General features: G+C 55.0%; 3 protein-coding genes across 3 annotated transcripts in view; 1 reads left to right on the top strand and 2 right to left on the bottom strand.

Annotated features, from left to right (window-relative positions):
* Positions 1–6: 6 nt before the first annotated feature.
* PTRH1 (peptidyl-tRNA hydrolase 1 homolog) lies at positions 7–1592 on the top strand (the record flags this gene model as incomplete). Its single annotated transcript, XM_082842014.1, has 5 exons — positions 7–102; positions 451–670; positions 935–1034; positions 1184–1229; positions 1318–1592. The coding sequence occupies 5 exons, from the start codon at positions 7–9 to the stop codon at positions 1495–1497; spliced, it is 642 nt and encodes a 213-aa protein (XP_082698140.1). The 3' UTR covers positions 1498–1592.
* A 103-nt stretch (positions 1593–1695) lies between these two features.
* On the bottom strand, positions 1696–7691 carry CFAP157 (cilia and flagella associated protein 157; the record flags this gene model as incomplete). Its single annotated transcript, XM_082842035.1, has 9 exons — positions 1696–1767; positions 2054–2240; positions 2402–2565; positions 2954–3104; positions 3303–3433; positions 3789–4056; positions 4489–4642; positions 5301–5572; positions 7519–7691. 9 exons carry the CDS (start codon positions 7689–7691, stop codon positions 1696–1698), a joined length of 1572 nt encoding a protein of 523 aa, XP_082698161.1.
* Positions 7692–15467: 7776 nt separating this feature from the next.
* Positions 15468–16318, bottom strand: part of STXBP1 (syntaxin binding protein 1) — a gene marked incomplete at both ends in the record, with an annotated part of 57851 nt that continues 57000 nt past the window's right edge. Inside the window, one exon of the mRNA XM_082843730.1 lies at positions 15468–15550. Within this exon, the coding sequence (XP_082699856.1) occupies positions 15468–15550 (83 nt within the window). The remainder of the gene's footprint in view (positions 15551–16318) is intronic.

The following is a 16318-nucleotide window of genomic DNA, read 5'->3' on the forward strand; positions in this document are numbered from 1 at the left end:
GGCCGCATGGGGCTGTTTGGCCTCTCGCGCACAGGGCTGTGGTTGAGTCGGGCCATGAGTCGGTGCGTTTTGGAACCCCGGCCCCCGGGGAAGCGGTGGCTTAGTAGAGTGAGTGACGGCAGCGTAGGGTAGCCATTGTCTCTTGGGCAAAGCCCCCCCGCCCCACTTCCCTGTCATAGTTTTATCAGAAATGGGTCCGATGCTCGGATGGGCTCCAAACTTCCAGGAGTTCCGCTCCTGCACTGGGGTGCCCTGCCCGTCCACCCCGGGGGCGCCCGTTTCCACTCGGCCTTCTGGAGTCGCCGGGGTTTCTTGGGCTCCTCTTCGTACCCCTAATCCACTCTGGCCCAGTTTTCCGTTTACCTTCCTCTGCTTTGGGTCCCGGAGGGCGCTGTGAGAAGGCGGATGGGGAGAGTTGTCGGGCCTTAGTTTCCCCGGTGTCGCCCGCAGGTGGCCGGCCTGGGGAACCCTGGACTGCCCGGCACGCGGCACAGCGTGGGCATGGCGGTGCTGGGGCAGCTGGTGCGGCGGCTACGTGTGGCGGAGAGCTGGGCGCGCGACCGGCGCTGTGCCGCCGACCTCGCCATGGCCTCGCTCGGGGATGCCCAGCTGGCCCTTCTCCGGCCATGGCGGCTCATGAACGTCAACGGGCGCAGCGTGGCCTGGGCCAGTAAGTTGAGGGCCCCAGGGGTGGGCCGCCCAGGAGGGCGCAGGGGCCAGCGAGGGGATTCTGGGCTGCGGCAGATCAGTTCACCTGGAGCTCCAGGTGCCTGTTGAGCTCCAATTGCTGCCTGGCCTTGGGTGATTGTGAGAGCCTCAGTTTCTTCATACATGAAGTGGGGTTAATTGCGGCCCCTCCTCATGGGAGCCTTGAGTCGGGACAACCCCCCTGGGCAGATCAGCGGTAACCAGGGCCACCGTTTCCCTGTGCAAGCGGAGCTGTTTGGACTGACTGCTGAGGAGGTCTGCCTGGTGCACGATGAGCTCCACAAGCCGCTGGGGAAACTGGCTCTGAAGTTGGGAGGAAGTGCCAGGTGAGGCCCCGAGCTGGTCAGGGTGGGGATAGGGAAGCTGGCCTCCCAGCTGGAGTGGGATAGGGGTGCCGACCCCAGTCTCGGCAGGGGATGGGGTGAAGGGTGCTGACCCAAGGAAGCACTAACTGCTCCTCTCGTATCCCTTGAAGGGGCCACAGTGGAGTCCGTTCCTGTATTAGCTGCCTCGACTCTAACATGAGTCCTGCACTGGGTCGGGTGGGCCGGCGCAGGGCCCCCGACACTCCTCATCAAAGCTCCCTGGGCCCCTCTGGCTCGCCCACAGGCAATGCCACGGCTGCGGGTGGGCATCGGGCGCCCGACACACCCAGACACAGTGCAGGGCTACGTGCTGAGCTACTTCGCCCCTGCTGAGCAGGAGCTGCTGCCTCCATTGCTGAGCGCCACCGACCTGCTCCTGGACCACATCCGTGAGCGAAGCCAGAGGCCTTCGTCCAGCCCCTGACACCAGTGGACTTGGCTGCTTGCCTGACTGTCGTGCCCACACACCCAGCCACGTCCACAGAGGTGCCACGCCAACCTGTGGTATCTGTTTTTTATATAACTCTTCTCTGGGCTGCCCCAGGCTGCCTGTGGACGGAAGCGGGAACTGTGGCCGGAACAGGCCATTTGGGGGATAGGAGGTTGGTCTTCTCTCTGTGTCCTACTTAGAAAGTAGGGAAACTTTAGGAAGACTAAACTTTTTGAACCTTTTTGGAGAACCGGAGGTATGGATCTGTAAGAATAAAGATGCCAGCTTGGAAGCTGAGGCCTACTTGGGGGATTCCTGTGGTCCTGGGCCACAGGACCCAGCAAGCCCCCCTCCCAGGGGATGTGTGGGCATGTCTTAGCCCACTGAGGGCTTGCCACACCTTTCTTCAGTCCGTTTTACAGATGAGGAAATGGAAGCTTAGAGGTCCAGCCACCTCCCCAGGGCCACACAGCTGCAGCACGGCAGAGCCGTGATCTGCACCCAGGGCTGGCTGCCATCCCGCTGTCCCCAGGGCCTCTGGCACCCTCACCTCAGGGCTGCTGTGTGCCCATAAGTTTCCCACACGGGTGGTATGTGAGAGCAGCCTGAGGTCCTCAGGGTTGGGTGGGATGTGGATCCGTCGAGGCACCAGGCCCAGGTCCCCTAGCTGGTAGGGTGTGATGCTGGACAGCTGCTGCAGCAGAGGCCCTGTCTTGAGTGGCTGGGTACTGTACCGCCTGTGGGGAGAGGGCTGGTGTCATCACCTCCATTTCATAGATGAGGAAGCTGAGATTCAGACAGGCTCTGGTGAGCCAGGTTTCGGGCCCAGGCTCAGCTGAGGACAGCCCTTGGACAAGTCCCGTAGCTCCTTCCTCTGAGGTCACACAGGGTCACTCACCGCTCCTTTGGTGGGCCACAGGACTGGCTCTCCCGGCGGGGGGCCACAGCCATCTGGGGACTCAGGACCATGGCCGAGCTGAGCATGACCAGCAGGTGCTTCAGCATCTCCTTGCACTGCAGCCGGAAGTCATCGAAGTCACCATCCTCCTTGTCGGGCTGCATCTGCCGGTAGGGGTGCGGGCGGGCCCACAAGGTCAGGCCCTTCATGGCCCCAGCACCCACCTCTGGGAAACTCCAACCGCAGTGCCTGTTTCCTCAGTGTTCCCTGGCTGTGGTGGGATACCCATTCTCCAAATGGGAAGACTGAGACCCGAGGCCTTCCAGGGCCTCAGAGGACTCCATCCAGCTCCTTTGAGACCTTGAAGGGGTCTTTGAAGTGCAGAATCAGAAAAGGACAGACTTGCCAGGAATCTCACAGGGAATAGGCGGGGCGCCTGGCCTGGCCACCTCCGATGGCCCAGTTATCATCTCCGATGGCCCAGTTATCTCCAAGCAGTTTCTGTCCTTGGCTCCATCTCCCGCCCCCCACTTTCACCCACTTCCTGTTCACCTGCACAATGTCCTGTAGGAAGGCGGTGGCCTGGGCCAGGGCTGTCTCCAGGCTCGCCCGAACCTTCTGCTCTTCGGCCAGCTCCTGCTGTAGCCGCTGCCCCTCGGTCTGCTGACGCTCCAGCTGCAGGTTCAACTGTTCTCTCTGGCTCCTGAGCCCGGGACCAGGACAAGTCAGCCTCCTCCCCATTCTAGGGTGAGGGGCCCTCGGCCAGCCCCGGGCCTCAGCCTGTTTGACAGATGAAGCCTCAGGGCCCCTCTAGAGAGGGGGAGTCGCTGGCCCATGTCACGTGGCCACAAAGGGAGGGGTTCCCACCTGCTCCCGCCGCCTGCCCTTGTGCGGGCCGCACCTCAGTGCTTGGTTGTCCTTCTGCAGCTGCGTGAGGCTCTGCTCCAGCTGGCTCAGCAGGAGACGCAGCTGCTTGGCCTCTGCCGTGCCCTGCTGCAGCTCGCGGCACTTCTCCGTCAGCATGAGGATGATCTGCAGTGTGGGCAGGTGGCCGTGCCCTGGGCCCACCACGGGCCCTCAGCCAGCCCCGCTCCCCCGGAGAGGCCCGCCGAGGCCCTGGGAGCCCAGCACCCTCTCTAGATAGCAGCTGGGTCCCCGGGGTTGGGTTCGACTTCAACCAGTTATGGGGGCTTTAAACCAAATACAAACCAGAGATGGGGCCAGAGCCCGCACAAGAAGGGCCCGATCGCCTCACAGCTGCCTCCCTCGAGATTTGGCCCCTGGGGTCCACCCCTGAGGGGCTGTATTTGCCCTGAGGACAGGGCCCCTAGGGTTCCTTCCTGCTCTCCGTGCCAACCACCCCATGATGCAGGCCTGGAGGGCACACCTTCTGGTGGCCTCTGCTGTGCCTGGCCATGACCTTCTGGGAGTTCTCCAGCAGCTCCAGCTGTCTGCACAGGTTGTCCTGGTCGCCCCTGAGCTGCTCGTTCTCCTGCAGCAGCTGCATGCCTTGGCGGGATATCTTGGCCAGCTGCAGGGTCATGGTGTTGTTCTCCATGATGGCCCGCTTGGTCGTGTCCCCCATCTGGCTCGTGGCCACCTTGCGGAACTCAGTGGCCACCAGGTTCACGCGCTGGATGATCTCCTTCTTCAATCTAACGGGAGGGGCGGGAGTTAGGGAGTCGGGCAGAGTGGGTACAGGCACCTCCTGCCTACGTGGGGGTCCCCAGAGCGCCTAGATCTCTACATTCTCTCCCCCAGGAGGGGACAGGGCCACAGGCAGGAGGCTTTTTACTGTAGACCCTTTGTACCATTTTGAACTTGATCAATGTAAATATTATTAATTATTAAATAAGTAGAAGTTAAGTCACAAAAGGTGGCAAAAGGAAGTCCAGGGATTCTTCCACACTGGTGTGAGAACTGGGAACCGTTTCTTCCCTCCACCGTAAATCAGCCAGGGTTGTGAGCAGCAGCAGGTCGGGGCGTCAAGGAGCTAGTGCAGCCCCCCAGTTAGCAGCCGGGGCTGTCAGAGGTCTGCGGCCCGGGCTGTGCTTGGCCCCGGTAAGGCCCGGCACCGGCCTGCCCACCTGTCCGCGTCCAGCACCGACTTCTTCTCCAGAGTGTACACGTAGTCCTTGTGTTCGTTCTCCTGCTTCCGCAGCTGGTCCTCCAGCAACATGAACTTCTCCATGACCTCCTCTTTCTGCAGCCGGAACTCCTCCAGGGCTGCCAGCTTCCCCCCTGCCCCACCGCAGGGCACAAGCCTGGTGAGGGGCCGCCTCGGGAGGGCAGGGTCCCAGGGGTCTTGAGCAATGATGCCCCTAAACTTGCCGATCCAGTAGGGCCAGTCCCCTGTCCCCACACATGCCATGCATGGTCCTGCCCACCTTTATGGCTTAGTCTGGAATGCTCTTCTCCACTAGTCTTATAAAGCCTGGGGTTCAAGGAGCCTCCCTTGACACCCTCCTCTATTCCCGTCTCATGAAAGTGACAGTGACAAGAGTCACTGAATTTGAACACCTTCTCTGGATCAGGCACTCATGCTGTCATTGAAACTCACAACCACCCTTGCCAGCTGGGTGACCCTGGGCAAGACACACCCCCTTGAAGTGCTTCCTCACCTACAAGGTGGCCGGTGGTGAAGGGATTTCCTGCCTCAGGATTGCTTGGACAGTTACCATGGAGGATACACGTGGGAAGCAGCACATAGCTGTTGTTACTCAAGGTAGACGTATTATCCCCATTTCCCAGGTGAGAAAACAGGGTCAGAGAGAAGTGCTAGCCCAAGGTTACAAAGATAGTCCGTGGGAGAGCTAGGGTTAGAGACCAAAGAAGCAGAGCCTTGGATTCCCCACCCCCGTGGCGTGTGCCCCCAGGCTCGCCGGCCAGTGCCCCTCACCAAGGATGATGTTCTCAGTGGTGAGCTGGTCCTTGGTCTCCTGGAACTCGTGGCGCACCTGGGCTAGCTGTGCCTCGAAGGCGTCCTTCTCCATCTCCTTGGCCAGCTGCAGGCTTTGGAGCTGCTCGTTGAGGTTGGTGATCTCATCCACCCGCTGGTTAAGCGTGCGCCTGAGGTAGGCCACGATCTCCTTCTTGTTGTTGGCCAGCTGCTCAAACTCCTGGCGAAACAGCTTCTCCTGCACAGCCAGCTCATCCCACTTCTGCTGGTACCTGAGGCAGGTGCGGGGCAGAGGTCCAGGGAGCTGGACAAGCCAGGCCTCCATGCAGCTAGGCTGCTCCCTGGACCCTCCCATATCAGGGCATTTGAGGTTACAGCCTCATCTCCCACTGTGCCCCCTGATCAACGCTTGTGACCAAGCCAATGCCTGTGCTCAGCACTTTACGTTCATTACATCACTAGAATGTAAGGTCTGTGAGGGCGGAGCCTCTGTCTGTTACATTCACAGCTGTGTCCCCAACACCGAGGACAGTGCCTGGTACGCAGTAGGTACTCTCTGTGTTTGTTGAATCCACAACAACCTGTAAGGAAGTAGGTACTATGATGATTATACCCATTTCACAGGTGAAGAAACTGAGGCGCAGAGGGATGAAGCACCTCTGAGTTAGTAAAGGGCAAAACCAGAACTTGAACCCAAGTCAGTCTGACCCCAAAGTCGAGGCTCTCAACCATGATGCTTGCTGCTGGCTCTGCGCCCTCCTTAACACTTCCGGACTTTGCGATCCCAAGCCTTTGCACCTGTGATCTTCCTTACCCTCCTCCATTGAGTGAACCCCTGTGTTGTTGCCTCAGTGGAGTCTTCTTGGCCCTTAGCAGCATTTGTGGCCCTTTCTTTGGTGCCCTCCTGTAGGTTGACCCTTGTCCCACTGGGAAGTCAAGAACTGACTTCCTCCATCTCTGTATTTTGGTGGCCTGGCAAATAATAAGTACGCAATAGACATCTCCCAAATACATTCCATCTGGTGTCTCAGCTTGAGGGAAGCTTGTGCATTTTTAAGAGTATCACGTAAACAATTTTTTGGTTTCCAATGGAATAATTGATAGAAGTTATTTGGAAAGATGTTTTACTTCACAATTGACTCAACCAGCATCTTTTTTTTTTTAAGCCGCACTGCGCGGCTTGCAGGATTTTAGTTCCCTGACCAGGGATCGAGCACGCGCCCTCGGCAGTGAAAGTGCAGAGTCCTAACCAGTGGACTGCCAGGGAATTCCCACAACCAACACCTTTTGCATGGCTACTGCACACAGGGCAGTGCAGGGTACAAAGCTGAATGACCTGATCTGTGGAGCAAGGAGGCAGCCTGGTGTGGTGAAGTCAGGGGCCAGGGTTCACATTCTGGAGGCTCTTCTTTGGGGTGCCTTCCTCTCCCTGAGCCTCAGTCTCCCCACCTCTATAATGGGGATGACATGAGGGCCTCTCTCGTGGGACCATTTTAAGGACGCGGTGAGCGCCAGCACAGGAGGGTCTCAACATCAGCTGTGAGTACCTGCAACATCACCTGGGGAAGACCCTCTGCCTACTTGTCACCAAAGGGGTGTGTCTTTTAAGGGTCACCCTGAGACTGGGCTAGTGCATCATAACTGAGAGGAAACCAGTGTAAAAATAAGAAAAGTGGGCAAGTGAACGTGTCTCAGAAGAGTTAGAGAATCCCCCCTGCACCCACCACCACCCATGTCTCACAACCCTCCTCATTTACATTTGGGGAAACTGAGGCCCAGCATGGACAAGTGGGCTTAGCAGCTGGGGAAGCCGGTGGGGCCCACAGATCAGGGAATCATGGCACAGGCTGGGGGGAGGGGGCAGGCAGAAGGAGGGACACGTGGTCACGTGCCTGCCAGGGGGCTGCCATTTCCAATTCATCCCACTGATTGAACTCTGCCACCCTATAAAATGCATGGTCCCACTGGGCAGCAGTGAGGCACGAGGGAGTGGTGCTTGCCTGGGGTGGGCTCGCTCTGAGACCCCGGAACTCTGGGGGCTGAGATGGAGCGGGAAAATCCATTTTGCCTCAAAGTGTTACCCAGGAGGAAACTGAGCCTGGGGTAGGATGGGGTCTGGACATCCCATGGGAGTCCAGGACATAGGTCTAGGACCCCCGGCTGAGCCTGCACAGCGGCCAGCTCTGACCTAGCAGGACCACCCTACCCGCCCACCCACCGGGCCAGCCTGTCCTCCAGGTCGCGGATCTGGATGTGGTAGAACTCCTGGATCTCCTCGCTTATGGGCATTTCCATGGGCTTGTTGGCCAGGCTGGGATCCTTCTTCCCACCCTTCTTCTTCTTGACCTCGGGTTCCTTGGCCCCCTTGCCTGCCTTCTTTTTGGGAGCCATGGCTGGGTGGCAACCACTACTCCAGGGCCCCTTTAAGAGGCCAGGTGGTTGCTAAGGAAGTTGGTCCAATACATAGCAACAAGCTGAGGCTGTGAGGCAGGGCTTAAAGGGACCTTCCCTCCTCCTGGCGAGGCTGGGCTTCAGAGACCAGCCTCCTGCTCCGAGGCCAACGGCGTCACAGGGGCCCTAGGCCTGGGTGTCCCAGGCCATGGCATCTCAGAGATCAGGACGCCAGGCTCACAGGACGTTCTTTTGTGGAGACCCCTCCTTCCCTCAAGTGGAAGTAAGTGACATGGGAATATTAGAGCGAGTCAGAGCCCTAGAAGTCACCACCCTGCCCCTTTGTGCCCATTGGGAATGGGAGGAACTTCTGCAGAGCTCCCTCCACCCCCACCTCGCTCCCGGGTCAAGAAGCCCCTCCCTCTGAGCCCAGCTTGTTCGTTCTTTGGTGATGCAGCTACCCAGCAAAATCATTCTCTCAGTTCACCCAAAGCCGCGTGGAGAGGCAGTATGGTAAGAAATGGATGTTTTCTGTCAGAGGCTCCCATGCTGGGGTCCCAAGATGTCCCAGTCCAGAGGCTGGTTCAATTTTCCACAAAGCTCAGGGGACGTGCGCCATCTGCCCCATGCTGAGCCGGGCAAACAAAAGCCTATTCTGTAGCTCTGGTCTGGGGTGGCAGCATCCTGGGTCAGGAGGGCAGTCGGTGCCTGGTTGGCAGATGCCCTAGCTGGCAGCCATGTGCCCCAACCAGCCTCTGGCCCCTTCATGCTACTTCTCCTGGCCCTCATCTCCAGCCAGCCACGCCTGCATGCCTGCTGTGTCCACCCAGCGCTTGTGAGCCGAGGCACTCCCTGGGACAGTGGCCGGGTCCTGTCTATCCCTGTTGTCCCAGGGCTCGGCAAAGGCTCAGCACTGAGCAAGAGATGGCTGCTGCCCCTCCCTAACAGGATGGCTGGACGAGGGGCAGCCCAGTGTTACTTCAGCAACTGGGGTTGGTTTGAGCAGCCAGATCTTGTAAACAGTGGGATCCTTGGGACGGGTGCAGGGAGACGCGGAGGTGGGTGTTTGGCAGTGAGGCAGGCTGCAGCGGTGGTTGGTTAAAGCAGGCTCCAGTTCGGGTACTGTTTCTCACATGCCATGTAAGAGACATCTTACATCTTGGGCCAGTGGCCTGACCTCACTGAGCTGTAAAATAGGGAGACCACGTTGTGGACTGAAAGTGACCTTGTATGTGAAGTACACGGTGCGGGGATCTGGCCCAGGGATGCAGTAGGCGCTTAATAAGCGGCAGCTGCTGTTGCCATCAGCGGAGCAGGTGGGTGAAGCTCCAGCCTGCTCTGTGTGTGAGCAGCCTCTGGGATTTCCAACATCCCAGTACCCCCAGCCTGTGGTGGTCTGTCTTTCCCAGAATATCTGTTCCGTGCAGGCTGGGGCAGCCCTGGGAGGGCCGCCACACTTGTGCACGGGCTTCAGCCTTTGCACAGACTCACAACAGTGCAGCGAGTCCTGGGACTGCAGACGGGGTGACACCGAAGCCCCAGAGAGAGAGTGACCTGGCCCAGCGCCCGAGACCTGGGGCCAGCAGGGGGGCTGCCCCTCTAGCCCAAAGCAATGCCCCCAGCTCCGGCTGGACACCGCCCTTCCCCCACCTGAGCAGGACATGGGGGGCCCCAGAGGAGCCCAGCCCAGGCAAAGCTTCTCCATGGTGCCACCCCAGTGCCCTTCCTCGTCACGCCTCTCAGGTTTCTTCCTTCTTTTACCTGAAGCACATCTCAGGAGTTAGCTCTGGGTCCCCAGCCCAGTGGGACAGCATGACCAGCAGCCCCCTCGGCTGCCTGGAGCCCACAGAAGGCGTCAGCTTTGGGACCTGTACCCCCTCCTTTGTTAGCACCAGAGTCGCCCCTGGGGGTCGCCGGGGCCAGGCTTATAAATGCACTGCACTTACATGGCAAGAGTGACCAGTAGGGCTTCCAGGCCAGCCTTCCAGATGGTGGGGTGGGGAAGGAGATGCTCCAGGTCCAAGGATATCCCTTTCTGGGGCTTGTTTGGAGAGCCTTCCCAAAGCTCCCTATTCTGGGACCCCAGACTTGTCATCTTCCCCTGGGACACTTTCTCATGACTGCTTCTGTGTCCTGCTTGGGAACTGGTGTTGGTGGCCCGGAACTGCTGGAGCTGCCAGACCGCAAAGTCCGGCAGCCGCTCCGGCAGCCAGGTCTTCTGATAGGAGTGGGTACGGCGCACAAAGGCCAGCAGACTGCAGCGTCAGCCCAGGGCAGTGGCCCGTGGACTGGGGGCTCTGCCGCCTCTAGGAGGTTCTGCAGAGAGGAAGCCCAGCCCCGAGGGAGACTGCCTGAAGCCTTGTCCACCTCTATGGAGCACACAACATGAGCGATTCATTCATTCAGGGTGTGTGTGTGTGTGTGTGATATAATACCACCCACCACTAGTGTAAGCTCACGAGGACCCAGTCTCATTCGTGGCTACATCCCCAGAGCCTAGGGTGAAGGCTGGCACATAGTAGACGCTCAGTAAATATCTATTAACTGAGTAAGACAGCCTGCAGCCTGGGTGGGAGTTTGGAATGGCACAGTAAAGAGCTCGATGGACCCTCCCCCCTGCAAAACCACAATTTAATTGGTGAAGATTATTTTTTAAGAAAGAAACAATCATCTAAAGTGTCTGGAGGTAAAAATAAACTTATTTACAAAACAGAAGGAGTCCCAGATGTAGAAAACAAACTTATGGTTACCAAAGGCAAAGGGGGGGAGGGATAAATTAGGAGATTGGGATTAACATATACACACTACGATATATAAAATAGATAACGAATAGGGACTTAACTGTGTAGCACAGGGAACTCTACTCAATATTCTGTAATAACCTATATGGGAAAAGAATCTAAAAAAGAATGGACATACATATATGAATAGCTGATTCACTTTGCTATACACCTGAAACTAACACATTGTAAATAAACTATACTCCAATAAAAAATTTAAAAAATAATAAAGTGTCTGGAAATTGTTCTAAGGGCATACAGTAGATGCAGAAACATTTATGAAAATCTACAAAATCTCTGCAAGAAAGAGTCGTGGTATTTGAGCAATGACGTACTTCGTTATCAGCTGTGATATATAGTATTACATATAATAATATGATAATATGTAATAATAAAGTATATATACATATTTACTTTTTGCCCTGGATTTCTGGCACAGGGCTCCTAAAACCCTTGAAATTTCCTGAGTGAAAGGAGTGTCTTTTGCTATTCATAACAAGCCCCTTTCCACATACCTGAGTTTATTAGAGGGTTAGAACTTTCAGCAACTACCAACATTTAACATTTAACATTTATTTATTTATTTCGGCTACACTGGCTCTTAGTTGCGGCATGTGAGATCTTCATTGCGGCATGCATGTGGGATCTACTTCCCCGGCCAGGGATTGAACCCAGGCCCCCTGCACTGGGGAGCACAGAGACTTACCCACTGGACCACCAGGGAAGTCCCCAGACAACCCTGTTTAAATCTAGGCTCTGCCATGTACCAACAGGGGAACCTTGGCCAAGTTCCTCTGTCTTTGTGCCTTTGTTTCCCCACGTGTTAGTTGGGTTAATAATGACATCTAACTCCTAGAGTTGTTGAGAAACTTCAGCAAGATACGTATAAAACACTCATGTCTGGCACATAATAAGTGCTCAATATACATTAACTACAATGAGAATTATTATCTATATGATTTTGATTCCATGAAGCACTTTTAAGCCACTGATTCATTGTGTGATTGGGGCTATAAGGCAACACATCCATCCTCTCCAACACCATCCTCTCCTCATGGGTAGCCACTATCCTGACTTTGGTATATTTATCATTCTCATGCACGTTTTTACACAGTTACATCATAGGTATCCATAGTATTCTACAGTACTTTTTATGAGGTTTAAAAACCCTACACATTCTGTACGTATTCTGTAACTTGTTCACTCAACATTAAGTTTCTGGGGTTTATTCATGTTGATATATGTAGGTCATGCATTTTGAACTGCCTTAAGAGTAGTCATTGACTGAATACACAACAATGTATCCATCCTCTAGTTGATGAACATTGGATTGTTTTTTTTCCAGTGTGTGTGTTTACTCTTTTTCCCCAGACTTGGCTGAGAATCATAATCACACCATCAACACTGACTGAGTGCTTACCGTACTCACTGTAGGGCCAGCTCAGCACCGTTCCTCCATGGGCATCATTCACAGGAGGGGACCAAGTCCCTCATCAAGGTCTTGTGGAACGAGGCCCAGGTGGATGTGACCCAGGCCGGCCTGATGCCAAGGTCTGTGCTCCTAGTCACTCCCACCATTCTGCCTCCCAGGAACGAATGCCTGGTGTCACCGAGTGGGTGTACAGGCCCCTCAGCAGGGTCTGGCTGAGACCCACAGCCTAGACCTGAAACTCCAGAAAGGCAGAGGGACTGGCTGCAGTTCACAGACTCTCCTGGTTTAGGATCACCCAGTTACAGATTCAACACTCTATGCCTTGGTTTGTTGCAGAACACCCAGCCCATGCAAGAATATTTAACACTACTGGAGACTTTTTGGAGGAATGGTCTGCAGGCTCCGTTTGTGCTGTGTTACAGGAAAACCAGGACTTCTTCCAGGAGCATAAAAAGGGCCATGCTTGTTTGCCACAGGGTGGTGGTGGTGAGGGGGTGGAATGGAAAGAGGCGCCAGAGACCCCGGGTCAAACGATGTCAGGAACAGTTAGAGAGACTAACAAGCCACTACCGTGGGCCTGGTGCGGACACACGGCCCCGGGGAGAAGGAGCAGACAGTACTGGCTTTGCTTTAATGTAAACTCAGTTTAGAACAATTTAGAATTGAAGAATTCTGATCTTGGATCTCACTCCAAGGCATTCTGGGTACCAGTGAGGCAACTACTTATTTAAGAAAATGAGAGTCTGATGCTTTCCTGCTGGAGTGAGCTTTGTGACACGCGGGATCTTAGTTCCCCGACCAGGGATCAAACCCATGCCCCCTGCAGTGGAAGTGTGGAGCCCTAACCACTGGACCGCCAGGGAATTCCATTCAGCTCCTTCATCTGTAAAATGGGGAGAGCACCCACCCAAAAGACAAGGTATACAAGGGCGCCTGACAAGCAGCAGGGACTCAATAAATGTCATCATTACCTCCCTTAAGGCAAGTCTCACCAGACAATAGCCTGGCTGTGGAGATGCACCTTCCGCCAACTGGCCCTGACTTGGATTTCTTAACAGTATGAGGGAGATCAGAATTTGAATGAGAGGGTGACTGGGGACAAAAGGGTAGAAACGGAAGTTCCTACAAAGAACCCCACACCCCTGCGCCCAGTATTCTAGCAGGTTTCCAGTATGACTCCAACCCTAACTTAAGGGTCCCCTCCCCACTGGGACCAAACTCATCACAGTCTCTCCAGGTCACCAACAGGCTTCATGACCGGCAGGATACACTTTTCAGATCTGGAAATAAGTTCATCGGAAGGCTAGATGGTGTGGCGGCAGGAATGGAGGAGGACAGCAGTAACACAGATAAAATGACCTCATCACGTGCCCGAAATGCACTGGTACCACATGCTCGAGTGGGGCGCCACCTGCCAAGACAGAGACATTCTATATACAGAGACACAGGACGCTGGAAGAACTGCCTGGTCTCAGGCAGTGTAGAACACACTTCATGGATCGTCTCCAGACTCCAGGTAGCTCTAGATCCTAATGCAAGTAACAGTGAATGGATCCGGAAGGCTCCGAGCCACAGCCAGGGGTGGCTGGGCTCCTCCCCAGTGGACCACTGACAAAGCCTTTCTCCTTCCGCTCCCCAAAGTAAAACCAGGCCGCGAGTCACCCTGGACACCGTGAATGGGCGCTGATTTATTTATTAGACTCGAGTGCTTTAGTACAGAACAGTACAGAGATGATACATGTTTGTGCTTCAATACTTTCAAACACTGAGATTCTGATAATTTCAAGGTGAACAAGTTTCAAGACAGACTAGCTTTTTTTTTTAAAATATCCTTTTGATAAATTATTTTTATATAAATAACAGAGAAAGGAAAACCAACATGTCCGACAAACAAGGTCCTGAAGCAAGAGCATCGATCTTTTGGTCAAGGGCAGGGGACAAAACAAGCAGTAACAAGAAGAAACAAACCAAGGCAGGTCCCTACAGTCTGTCCTAAGGAAATGAGATCTTGTAAGGGGGGGAAGGGAGACAGACCTGAAAACTAATCTGAGTGCAAAGGGGAGATTTCAAAGCCTTGAGAAGAGAATGCCACGATGCATCTAACGGGGCGGGTGAGGAGTATATTCTGAAAGGGAAGCGAGGGCCGCGGAGAACTAGCACACAGCACGTTTGCAATGACGATGCCACAAGACAGTAATATACACACACGGTTTGCAGGGGCTAAGGGGGTGGGTGGGGCTGGGCGCGGGACATTTTTGTGACTTCCACTGTCATTATAGTTCACAACAGCAGCAGAACAAATAGTGCGCTCCCTTCCGGAGAACGAGCTGCTGAGTCCTGAGGGCGACGAGACGTCCTTCCTGCATTTGCTTCTTTAATGTCTGCATCAGAGCTAAGCCTTATACAGCTACGTTTTTATACAGAGAATAAAATGATCGTTTTCTCTTACAAGCACGACGACATATGACCCCACACTACACAAAATAAAGTATTAGCAAGTATCTTAAACGGAGGATAACCTGAGTGGGATCAGGGTCTGGATAAATCCACTGGGCTACTCTTCAGGTGGTTTGAAGTGTCAGGGGCACAGACAGTGCTCTACAGGAAAGGGACCTCTGACCAGGAGCCTGCGGAACTCACTCTGCTCTGGTTCGCTCCTGTCCCGTGAGCTCTACCTAGGCTGACCCTGCTGAGAGCAGCTCTGTCGGGGGTGATGCCTGGGGAAAGATGGCGTCTGGTCTGAAGGATCAGCTCTGACTGCTTCTCCAAGGGACCCAGGTCCCCGATGGGAGCTTGCTCCTCACTCATCTGGGGACAGTGACAGACCACAGAACAGGATCACAGCGCTGCGGCAGCGGCCAGGGAGGGAGCCACGACAGGCACCCAGCCTGACTTCCCGTGGACGCCCCCAGCCCCTACCTCCAGCACGGGGGAGGGGGGGAATGAGCCCCCTGGGGAGAGCAGAGGTCGACTCCAGCTCAAACCTCTCGAGATGTCACCTGAGCTTCACTTCCAAGCTTATCTGGATGAGAGCTGGCACTGAGGGGTAGGAACTGGAGTGAAGGTAACAGATTAATCCTCAGTTTAAAATACTCCAAAAACGGACATCTCAGTGATTCCCAACAAGAACAGGAATAATCCCAAACGGGTTTTTAAAAACACCCAAACATCTACCTTCCCATACGCAAGCAATGTGCACACGTCACGCTGGCTTATGTACAAGGTCATAAAATCATGACCAGTGGGGAGCAGGTGTCCATTCATCATCCTAAGCAGTTCAGAAACCCTCCAGCAGCGCGTCCCTCACACCGAACATCTCCAGGATACATCTAGAAGGTACTCTTTTTTTTTAAAAAAAACACAATGCATTATTTTGTTTCAAACGAGAAGAGGGCATCACCAAACACGAGAACGCAGCTGGCGACAGTGCCGGCCGGGCGTGCAGAGCTGGGGCAGGCGATGGAGGGAGAAGGGGGTCAGCAAAGGAACCGAGGCGGTCAGCGGTGGTCAGGGCTGCGAGCACTCTGGGGAGAGGGTTCGTTTTTTGGAGGCGTGGCTTATTTTTTAACTGCTTATTTCTTCGTCTGTTTTATTCAGTTTCTTCAGCGTGTCCAGCAGTTTCTGTGGGGTGAGAATGTGCGTGGATCCTGGAGGAAGGCAGAAAAGACGGTGAGCTTGCCAGCTCCGGTTTCGAACACTTTCCCCTTTCCTGCCCTGTTCTATCCCCAGAGCTGTAGCTGTGCCCCCTCCCCCACCCAGATGCAGGGAGGGGTTGGGGACTGGGGTCTGGGGCCTTGTCACAGTAGGCCTGGGAGGCATGTGAGGGCTGTGGATAAACAGAACACACCCTCTGGCTTGGGCAGGGTCCCGGGCTGTACCAAGGAAGAAGCCCGCCTCTCCATCAGTGCTCAGCGCTGCCGTCTGCCAGGGGACAGGGCAGCTGCACTTCTAATTCTCTCCTGAACTCAAGGTGAAGCCAGGGAGAGAAGTTCCAAATCACACAGCCGGGGAAGAGGCTGGCAATGGGGCAGGGGTTAGCAGGGGGGACTGTGCGTGGTAAGAGTGGTGCAGGTAGGGAGGAAGAAGTGGACGGCAGAGCCCTGGGGGAAGCCACTGCCTTCCGGGAGCCCGCTGGCTGGGACTGCGTGGTGGGAGGGACCTCAGGTGTGAAGGGGGAAGGGCCGGGGTACCTGAGGCCTTACCTTGCAGAGACCGCGCATTGTAAGAGGTTAGAAATGCTTGCAAAAATTTAAGCTAATGGAATTAGATATACTTCTACTGCAAAAAGAAAAAAGAAAACAGAAAAAAAAAATGAAGTCCTTTTTCATAAGGAGAGAGAGAGAGATCTCGTAAGTGCAGTAAAAAAAGATGCATGGATCGTGTGGTTTGGACATGGACTTAAACAGAACAGGAGT

Source organism: Leucopleurus acutus (genome assembly GCF_964270905.1).
Source record: "Leucopleurus acutus genome assembly, chromosome: 7".
In the NCBI taxonomy this organism is placed as follows: domain Eukaryota; kingdom Metazoa; phylum Chordata; class Mammalia; order Artiodactyla; family Delphinidae; genus Leucopleurus; species Leucopleurus acutus.